The sequence below is a fragment of the Cyprinodon variegatus genome, unplaced genomic scaffold, assembly GCF_000732505.1.
Source record: "Cyprinodon variegatus isolate N-32 unplaced genomic scaffold, C_variegatus-1.0 Scaffold207, whole genome shotgun sequence".
In the NCBI taxonomy this organism is placed as follows: domain Eukaryota; kingdom Metazoa; phylum Chordata; class Actinopteri; order Cyprinodontiformes; family Cyprinodontidae; genus Cyprinodon; species Cyprinodon variegatus.
In genome coordinates this window covers 596702-607949 of record NW_015150660.1, presented here as the reverse complement: position 1 = coordinate 607949, position 11248 = coordinate 596702, and the positions used below count along the sequence as shown (strand labels likewise).

Genomic DNA, 11248 nt, shown 5'->3' with positions numbered 1-11248 from the left:
CAAGATCCAAATGAACATGGGTCCAGTTTGTCTCCAAGGGGATGGAGAGACATTGTCAGGTCTTGAAACCTCTCTGGATTAAATAAAAAATTGTTTTTTTTCTTCCCTGCTGGTAGCGCCTTTCTTGATCCTACACAGCTTCATCGGATGTAAAGTGATCCATGGGTTGATCAGTTCCCTACAAGCCTGATTTTGGAATGACAGTTTGAGCACATACATTGGCTGAATCTTTAAAAACGAATGTAACGGGTCTTCTTTTTTTCTCCATCCATTCCTTAACAATCTGAGACAAAGAGGTTTTTCATTTATCTCTGTAGCTAGGAATAAATAGATGACAGTGATTAGAGGCCGGTCCAATATTTATTTATGTTCTGAGATCTGTTTTGAAAGAGACCACAGACCACTAGCAGAAAGAAGAATCTAAATACTAAAATACAGAAAATCAAAGTCACTAAGGCTGTCATCTGTGGCCATGTTTGATAACCTTCATAGTTTTCCGAGACCCTGAAATACAAAAAAAAACAAAGCTTTGCAAGATAAAAAGGATCCTAGAGGTCAACTTCTGGACATTCAAAAACCCATAACAGAAATGTGCAGTGAGAATATTGTTCCATGGAAATTTGAAAAACAGCTACCCAGAAATGAAACTTAAAAAGTTTTTCAGAAAAACTTATTTATGCTTTTTTCCCAGATTTATATTCTTTAAGTTGTTTTTTTATTTTTTACTTATTGTTTCATTTCTTTATTTTAGTTTTTCAAACATTAATTTATCAATGTATTTATTTTTTCAACATATTTTGTATTTTTGAAATTCACCTACCAATCCACTCACTCAAAATATTGGGATCAACACATATTTACTGGAAATTTAAACAAAGTTTGAGTGCTTTCAAGACATTACATTATCTTACATAGAAACATCATTGTACAAATAATCTGTAATGACTGCATTCTTGGTCGGATTTTGGTGAGTTCTGCACTTTTGTTGAGCACTAGTTTGTTTGCATTGTGAACTTTTTCTTCTACTAATTGAAGCCTCTTACATGGTGAAATTTAAATGTTGTTCTGCAAAATAAAAGCAGATGTTACAACTTTCACTTAATTGGTGTGTAGATGATTTATAGAGGCTGTAGTTCAGCTTTTGGTTTGTAAATCTCTATTTTAAGCAGCCATGTTCATGCAGGCAGTGGTGACCAGCAGTGTCCTACTTAGCTTTAACAGACATAATTTACCTAAACCACTCCGTACTCTCCGTTAATTGGAAACATGCACAACAAACAGCCAAGGGGAAACTGAGGGTTCAGGACAATTACTTTCCAAATGGTTATGGTTTTGGGTTACATTGCAGAAACATGCTTTTAGGGACTATTTCTACAAGCTGTTTTAATAAAAAGGCAATAAATAATACGAATGCCTATACCCTCTCAGTTAAATTGTTAAATCTAGTTTTCATTTTTAATTTATGTTTCATTTAAAAAGTACAAGTTTTCTCAGAACTATGCTCCTCTTGTGTGTTAGACCAGCATTTTGCATGTGCATGAGAGAAAAGTAAAAGTATCACAGTCTTCCACTGCAACAAGTATTTAGGTAATAGGCATAAAAATATTCTCAGCTAAGAAAGTTGTTAACATTGAAGAGGGTCAAGTAGGGGTTCGTTATCGTTACCAGGGCAGATCTGACTCCCTCTATTTGCTGGAGTAAACTTAAAAATTTAGTTACCTCAAGATTTGAGAAATGTAAGGAGATAATAACTTGTATGTCAAGTTTATTTCTATAGCACATTCACAGACAACAGAACATCACAAGGTGCTTAACAAACAAAATACTAAAATGCAATAAAGTACAAAATAAAAAAAAATACAATAAAACACAATACAATAAATAGAAAAAATAAGAACATACATGGTCGTAATAAAACAATCCTTTCACTACTGATATTAAAATGCTTGAAAGATCAGGTTGGTTTTAAGTTTGGTCTTAAAAATATAATTTCAGTGAATGTAGAGACGGGAGGAGATCGTTCCAGAGTCTTGGTCCAAAGGCCTGGAAGGAGCGGGATCTTTGGGTCCTAAAACAGGAATGAGGCACCATAAGCAGACTCTGGCCCAGTGATCTCAGCCTCCGATTTAAAGGGTCCCTATTATAAAGACAGAGCCTGAGCTTGGAGAGCTCTCAATATAAGCATTAGGATTTTAAACAAAAATCGAAAAGAAACCTGAAGCCAATTAAGTAATTTGATCATTATGAGTCCTTTTAGTGCAATTAACAGCCTTACTGCTTAGTTTTGTACTTGCTACAGACATGATAGTTTCCCTTTGATTAGACAAAGAAATAAACTATTACAGTTTTTTAAACGAGATGACATAAAATCCATGGATGAGTAACAAAAGATCATCATTGAAAACGACTGTTCTCAGTTTGGAAACATTCCTTAACTGGTAGAAAGAGTTCCTGGTCAGCTGCTTACAGTGGTGGCCCAATAGCATTTCTTTGTCAAAGATTGATTTGGTTGAATAACCTAAATAATGGTTGGTAGCAGTAATGGCATTATGAAGGGCAATTAGCAGAACCTCAGTTTTATTGGAGTTTAACAGCTTACAGTGTTCATTAAGCCATTGTTGAATTTATGAATCTCAGAGGCCTTAAAAGTGCACTGCAGCTGTATGTCATCTGCAAATGGGCTTAAAAAAAGAACCCTGAGGTACTGTATTCCACTCAACAAATCTGTGGAGTCAGACTAGAACTAATTTGCTGAAACACTAAGACTTGTACCTAATAAAAAAAGAGGCAACCAATGACTGAACAGGTCTTGACATTTCAACAGTATCATACAGCCTTGCTAATGACATTTCATGATCAACAGAGTCGATACCAATTAGAGATCCAACAAGACTAACACAGTGCATTTCTGAGCTTGCCGACATCATAATGTCACTAGACACTTTAAGCAGGGCGGTTTCAGTAGTTTCCTCAAAAAAACTAGTTTGAATGTTTAGAGACCACTTTCTCTAAAACTTTGCACAGGAATAGGAGCTTTGATTTGGGCCTGAAACTGGATCAGCAGGATCTAACTTAGATTTTATTTGAGAAGTGGTTCCGCAAAGGCATATTTAAAAAAGCTGGGAAAAACAGCAGAAGACAAAGAGGTATTTATCAAGTTGGTAACCCAGGGGCCAATGGTATGAAACACTTCTAACACAGTTTTCCGGGATGAGCATCAGATGGACAGAAGGAGAGCTTCATTCTGGTCACCAAAGCTTAGATATCGGCTTGGTTGACCAGCTTTAAAGAGGACCACTTATCAGCTCATCTATAGAAACATCCAACTCTAAAATGCTGGATGTAACTAAGATATGGAGATGTGCAAGGTAATGAATTGCATAAATGATGGTCATAAATTAAAGCTGGTTGTATAGCTCTAAAAAAAAGTCTTAAAAACAGAGAAAGCTGCCAGATTGGCCCAGAAAAGTATGGTTTTATTAAATTATGTGCTGAAATTAATAAGCAGATATTCCCCACAGAGAATGTGAGGCAGAATTTTCTATTTTATTTTATAAATGGATAGCAACACATTTAGTACATTGTGTTTGGTTCCAACCTGTTATATTGAGAGAAAAATAAGATTTACACAAATATAAGCCACTATATTACCTCGGGAGATTAGCTTAAAACCGAACACCTGAGTAAAAGATGAGTGTGTTAGACATCCTATATGTAGGTTGTGCATGTTTTCTGTCACTTTGGGTTGAACACATTGCTTGATCTGACTTACTTTTGGATTTAAACCGGCAGCTAACATGCCAAGCTTTTTCTCCTCACTACTCCCCTGATCTGAAGATCAGATAAAAATCAACTTAATGTCTGACACTAAACTCAATCTAAATAGCTGTTATGACTATTTCTAATCCATTTAAACCTTCCCAACTAAATCAGCTCTATCTGAATACTGCCTGCATAACCTTTTCAGATAGATTTCTTTGCCAAATGTTAATGTTTCAACCTGTCCTGATTTCTGGTTGTGATTTGTTCCTGTAAACAATTCCCTAAGTGGACTAATTATTTGTGTGCACTTTGTTTTATCTCAACAAGAAAGCATCCACCTTTAACCAAGTGTTCAGAAAGACCAACTCTTAACTAGAATGAGGTAATGATACTTAAGTTTTCAATGAACTATGAAAAACAAAAGGCACCATCTGCTTTCTAATTAAACTAATTGCCGCAGAATGGCCCATATTTTTAAAGGGGCATATGGTTCTTTGTAAAACCGCTCCAATAATTAACTCCTCTGCAAACATGTGAAACCATGTTGGTTAATTGTCCATTTTTTTTTAGCTCAAAATTGCTTCAAATTTGGTGATGAATGTTACATACAGCAGTTCTTAGAGCAGCATAAATCAGTTTTTTTCCTTTTTTCTTTTGAGGAATATAAAGAATGTATCTCTGCAGCCATAATTTTTCTTATCCTTGTATAAATGTTCACTCAGATCTTTACTTATAAAATGACGGGAATAATTTATAACCTTTTACATTTATCATGTCTAGTAAAGGGTGCTTTTTGTGACTCTTGGTTTTGTATAAATCATTTGCAGTGAAAGATGTAAAATTCACTTTCGTGATTGCCCTGGTCAGGCTGCTAGCCGCTACAGTTGCTCTGAGCAAACTTTAGATAACACGTAGCAAATATTCACTGGTGCAGACAGAGAGTTGCATTTTGGAGCATTACATTCTATAATGATATTATTTGGTCATTTTAGCGTATTTGGTTTGATGTGGATCTGTGGTCCATCTGTGGGTTTTCATGTGATGTCTCCAAACTGTCAGAATATATCACCAGCAGTAACAGGCTGTGTACTGCAGCGTGAGATGCTTGTCTTAAGAATGACAAGCATAATGCTAAATAGTATGGTTTTGATATGTAGTTAAAGCGTTTGCTGTGTTCTTTGAGTGTTTTTTCCCCCAAAATTACATGACACATCAAATTATGAAATTATTATATTAACTATTACTCTTTGCATTAACTATTAGTTAATGCAGAATACACCTAATTGAAAACAGTGAGAAGGGAAATCTGGTGGTATTTGATCTTGGTGCGAGGTCAATTTACAAGTAATATTCTTGAAAAGCATGAACCTCCTTTAGATATTGTCAAAAAGGTTATTGATAAATTAGAGTTAAAAGTCATAAGAAATGTATCCAGGTTTAGAAGCTACAGGGGGATAAGCTTTTATACTACTCAGGCATAAGTTTGTACTGAGATATGTTTCTGCAGGGTCTCTTTTCCAAATGTAATTATATCATAGTTCTACAAAACGTATACATCGGCTCTTTGTTTCATTTTCACAGGGGAAAAAAAACTCTCTGTTTCAGTATATGCTTAAATTAGACTTTTAGGTTGTGCACAAAGCTTAAGAAAGATAAGCAGAGAAAGATTGTCTTTTCCTCGAGTTTACTTTTTCTCGCACAGAGAAAGTCTGGCTGCATCATACCAGCTGTGTAACTCAGTGTTCTGAAAGGAAATGCAGTTAAACTGTTGCTTTGAAAGATTTTATTGCATTTTCTTTATTTCCCGTTGTCATAAATGGATTCTGAGGATAATTTATCAATTTTTAACAATGCAGCACCTGGTGGACTATTCGCATTTCATAACATTCTGCAGCACATAAAGACTCATGGAAGCAGCTATTTTGTGATATTTGAAGATACCTAATTCATCACTGTTAACCATTAGTTGTATAGTAGAGTTAAGTTGCTTCGCAGGGTATAACATTTGTTTTGTTTTTTTGTATGACCAAATCTTGCAAATGGATCAGAGAATTTACCCTGCCTTTTAGTTTCAGATTCCATGACAGTAAAACTTAAAAATAAATAATAATATTTGAACTTTATTGATCTCACATTGGAGAAATTTACCCCTGTATGTAACCCATCACCTTGGAAATCAGTGAGCTGACAACTTTGGGCACCCGGGGAGCAATCGGGGGTTAAGGGTCTTGCTCAGGAACACAGAGTGGAGGTAGTGGGAGTGGGGTGTTCTGTCAGATGAGCATACCCGGTCAGACCAGCATACACATAGTCAATGCCCGTTTATCCCTTTAGTTTATTCACGTTTATTCCTTTAGTTTATTCCTTTAGTTTTGAACAAAAAATATACTTTCAACTACCCCGATGGGCATGTATCCATTTAGTCATGTACAAAAAACTATTTACTTACTCAACTTTCTGTGTTTTTTGAAGCATATGGCAATCTGACATTGAATTATTTTTTTTTTCTTGTATATTACTGAAGGGATACACACCCACCGAGGTAGTTTAAAGTACATTTTTCATTCACAACTGAGGGATAAACACAAATCTGACGTCTTGCACGTGCATATTGACTATAGGTATGCTAGCCTGACAGAACACCGCCACTCCCCCATACCTCTGCATTTAACCCATCCCCTTGGGGAGCTCAGAGACCCAGAGTGGAGGCTGTGGGGATTGAACCGCGTACTTGCAACCTTCTCAGAGCACAAGCGCACTGCACTGACCACTAGGCCAACACTCCCCAAGAGAACCAAAGCAAGTTACCGTCTACCTGTTTGATGTTTTCTCCTTCTCTGTGTCTTGTAAGACTTTGTTTTTTTTTTTTACTGTACTGCTAATACATTTCCAAATGGCTGTAAACATTTTCATATGTGAAGATAAATAATAAATGATAAGCTCTAAAGATGCAAAATGACAGAAAAAAGCAAAAACAAAGTCCAAACCTTTGTGAAACATTACAACTTATAAGGTTTTTCTTTGGCGGACATAAAATGCATCATATACTGGTTGTAGCGTATGAGAATAATCAAGGAGAAAACTGTTTTCATTCTTTAAAAAAATTTAATTTTATGTTCCACACATGCATGTATGTATTGAATTCATATACAGTTAACAATGTCTTGCAGAGCAGAGCTTCAGGAGAAAAATATTTTTTGTTCTCTGTTCTCAGATTCCTGCAAAATAACACCCTTCATTCCATATCAAAGCACGCCTTCCGTGGACTGTACAGTCTTAAAAAGTTGTAAGTATGTTGGTTCCTTAAGGAAATACCACTGATCTCCACAGAACAGTTACAGTAAATGAAACTTAATGTAAGGTTCTAAATAAGCTTATCTTTCAGGTTCAGAGCTGGTGAACACCATTTTTTAAGGCAATTTGCATCCAATTCTTAGTAGAGCAGCAATTAGTTATTTACTGTATTAACATTTCAAATATGGTCTTAAACTAATGAGAGTATTTTGCATTCTTTTGACTTGTTTGATTTGCCAAATATCCAAAACTGTAAAATTAAGACATAAAAAATGCACATCTGCTGATGCAAAGTCCTGAGGTTTAGAATAACAGCATCCAAACAAATCTATTCTACGCTGCCAAAGGGGTTGAAACTCACCCAAAACATTCAATTCAAGTGTTTCAATCATTTTTATTAGCACAGATGTATCAAATCGAGCCGAGACCGTTTCTACAGGTTGTGAAAGAATGGCTCATTTTCAGGAGCCCAGTGAATTCCAGGGTAGTATGGTAACAGAAAGCCCACCTGAGCAGTAAATTCATTTTTTAAAATTTCTTCACTAGAAAGTGTTCAGTGTGGCATCATACAGATGAAGCACTGAAGAAAACTGGTCGTTTAGCCGCAGACTGGTAGGCCAGAAACATCAGAGATGGTGCACACCAAGGCACAGTGTGTGCAAAAGTCCCCAACTTTATGAAAAGCATGTCAGTTAGGAAGAGGTCCCTGTGCTATATGAGCCGCTCTATTTGGTCTGATAATATTAAACAAAGTAATCAGAAATAAGGTCAAGCCTGATATTTATTTTCATTGTTTAGCATCAAAAATGCCAAATTAAATAAATCTTAATCATGCAAGACAGATTGTTTTTACAGTATCATGTTTGAGATCAAGGAATTTTGTCACGTTATTGCTGCATATTTTAGGAACATATTAAGAATATGATGTCAGTAGAGTTCATGTGAGTTGGAACACACGTATCCCAGTCCTTCTGGCAATGCAGTGAATGTAAATAAAATGTAGATAGCTGGTTGACAGGTTTTATCAACATGTACAAAACTTGAACTCTCATGAGAAACAAAAGCATTTTAAATCAAGTTATTTTTCCAAATAAAGACTTTAAGTCTACTTTGTGTTCACAAACCTTTTCCAGGATTTGGATTTATGTCATTTTGTAGAAAAAAAGGAACATAAAACCCAAGATCATATCATAGACAGATTCCAGTTCACAAAAACAAAATAATGATTATATATTCCTTCCTATGCAGTTTTCCTGACCTAATCTCAATGTATGCACTTATTAGCAACCTGGTTCTTCTCTGTTCTTTCTTAGTTTACATTTTTCTGGATTCATCAGATGGCGATATGTTCTTGATTTTTGTTTTATTTGCTTTTCCTACTTCTTCTTTCAGGTTTCTGAGTGACAACTTGATATCCACCCTCAGTCCAGATGTGTTTAGAGATCTGAATCATTTAGAGTGGCTGTAAGTAACATATCTATGATATACACACACGTTACTGCAGCCCCAGTCAGAGGTTTGCATCCACTCACCTGGGGTTTGATTGAGTAATATGAGTTTATTTTAAAGTCTTGAGGATGATTTGAGGGCTTGAACTCATAAGAAACAACATTTTCAAGAACTTTAAAAGACAACTACTGGTTGGATAAGTTCAAATTTGTTGAATGGGCATACTGACCCAAATACATACAAGTAACACCCCTGAATATTTCTCACAATAACCCTGACTGGGTTATTGTCTTTGTTACAAAAGTGGGATAAGGTGAATATATAAATAAACAGCATGGATGAGTACTGTATGTTTGACGGTGAACTATTGGAATGAATAATAATGCATCAGAATTCTGCCAAAGGTCCATACGTGTTATAAATACTCAAATGATAAAGTTTTTTTTTTTTTAAAACAAATACATCTAAAGTACCCTCCATCAACAATTTGAATCTTCTATGAGTGCAGATTGTATACTATGAAACCCCAAATATATCACACCCATTAGGGCAAGCTTCTTTTCTGCGCTTGTGGTGAGCCATTTATTTTCCTATAGATTCTATCCTACCAGTGTGTGGACCTGTTTCCGTGCGGTTCATGTCAACTTTTATTGCTTTGTCTGTGATTGGCAACTTTTCAGGAAATCCTGCCTCTTGTGGCTGTGCTCTTCTTCCTACTAGCCAAGCAACTTCAGCCTAACCATTTCCCTTCAGGAGCTGCTAAGCAAAGTCATCTTAATATAACATGGTCTGTATAACTACTGGAACTGCTGGAACAACTGGCAAAATACCCTGATAGTTTCTGCTAGCTCAAACTTTACCTGGACATGGGAAGACAGTCACTGGTTGCCTTAGCAACATGTCACAACTCAAGATGCAGGAATTACTGAAAAATAGCCAACCACAGGCTTGTTGGTTTGTGTGGTGGGTAACGCCTTCAAAGTGACAAAAGTTGATAGAAGCTAGCAGAAACAGGTCCACACATAAGATGGAGGGAGACTGATGAGCAAGTGTGGAAATCAATGACATGCGCAGAAAAGAGGAAAAAGCACTCATTGTGTGATATATTGTGGCCTTGTGGTACATTATTTGCGCATGTAATACATTAAACATGTAATGAGTAGTTTATGAGTGTGTATGAAGTAAAGCTGCTCTGAGGAGTTTTTACTACTGTGTGCACTTTTGGCAGAATCTTGACGCCATAGTATTGCATCAGAACTCTGCCAGAATTTTGAACCCATACTTAGAAGTGGAGACTTTTTATTTAATCTATACCAATGTCAAGCTTTGCAAATGGTCTGTAGGAAGAGTGGTTCAAACTCCCCATTGGGGAGACCTGAGACTTTTTTGACTTCTTTGTAAAACATGTTAAAGCAGTTTTATCTACAAAGGGTTTGCCAAAACCTTTGCAGCCGAGCCTTTGTTTAAAGAATGTGTTGTCATTGAAGTTTATCAGTCTTTAAAGACACATACATAACAAAGTAATACACTAGCATTATTCATATGTGTGTTGTTTTAATACATGCATGAAAATAAATATATATAAAATGTGTTCCTTTTTTTCTTACCAGGATATTGGACCATAACCCGGTTAACAGCTTGACCCATGAGACCTTCTTTGGACTCCGTTCTCTAGTATTTCTGTGAGTCCATCTTTTGTTTATCTAATAATCAGAAGAAAAAAAACACAATCAGTAGTGATCTGGTAAGATGGGTTGCTATAACACGTGATTGTTATAAAATATAACCGCCCTTTCTTTTTATATGTAATGTAAACCTCTTTATTGTCCCACAATGGGGCAATTCACTCTCTGCATTTTAACCCATCCCCTTGGGAAGCAGTGGGCTGCCATAGGGTGGCACGCAGGGAGCAATGCATGGTTAAGGGTTTTGCTCAGGAACCCACACTGGAGGCTTTGGGGCACAAACCGGGTACTTGCAACCTTCTCAGAGCACAAGCACACTGCTGTAACCACTAGACCAACAATCCCCCATACACACACCCCCATACACAATTACATCTGTTTCTTTGATCTTTATTTTATGTCCTTTGTAGTTATTATATTACACTTGTAGTGCTAACACAGCTGATTCAGAGCTTCCAAAGCACAGATCACATGGAAGCTTTTTGACTCTGTTATATTTAAAATCATTTGCACCTCTGAAAGGTAAAACCCGTTAATCTGTTTCACCTTTCCTCACTTCGGTATGTTCTGTGCAAAGTCTGTTAAGGCGCTAAATGACAGGTGTAAACTACTGATACTTCCAAAGTGCAACCCTTTTAATTGTTCTCCAAAAGCTATAATCAAAGCAGCACAATTCCCCCTTTGACTATAAAGAAAACATCCACAGACTATGGTTTAAAACATAATTGATGCGCTGATCAAATTGTGCAAGCATTTTATTTAACAGTCAGGGTTAGAAGGATCCAGAACACCAACTGTTTGAGGCTCTACTTGGAGACTAAAAGCAGATTTTAATTGGCTACATTTTTCCCAGCACAAGACAAAGCAAAGACAAAGCAAAATTAAATTCTATATTTCTAGGTCTACCTAAGGTCTCCAATGGATATTTAGAAATCAACTAGGAAATTTTGCAGGTTTATATAAAGGTTTGAGAGCAGAAATTAACATTTTGAGGCACTGAAATTGACACAAAATCCAAAGCCTGTCGAGATGTTATCTTTAGGACTTTGGGGCATAGT

At 36.2% G+C, this 11248-nt stretch overlaps 1 protein-coding gene across 1 annotated transcript in view; it reads left to right on the top strand.

Annotated features, from left to right (window-relative positions):
* The window catches only part of rxfp2 (relaxin/insulin-like family peptide receptor 2), a 112341-nt gene that overhangs the window by 59598 nt on the left and 41495 nt on the right, over positions 1–11248 (top strand). The window contains exons 6-8 of the mRNA XM_015380063.1: positions 6977–7048; positions 8449–8520; positions 10116–10187. Of these exons, the coding sequence (XP_015235549.1) occupies positions 6977–7048; positions 8449–8520; positions 10116–10187 (216 nt within the window). The remainder of the gene's footprint in view (positions 1–6976; positions 7049–8448; positions 8521–10115; positions 10188–11248) is intronic.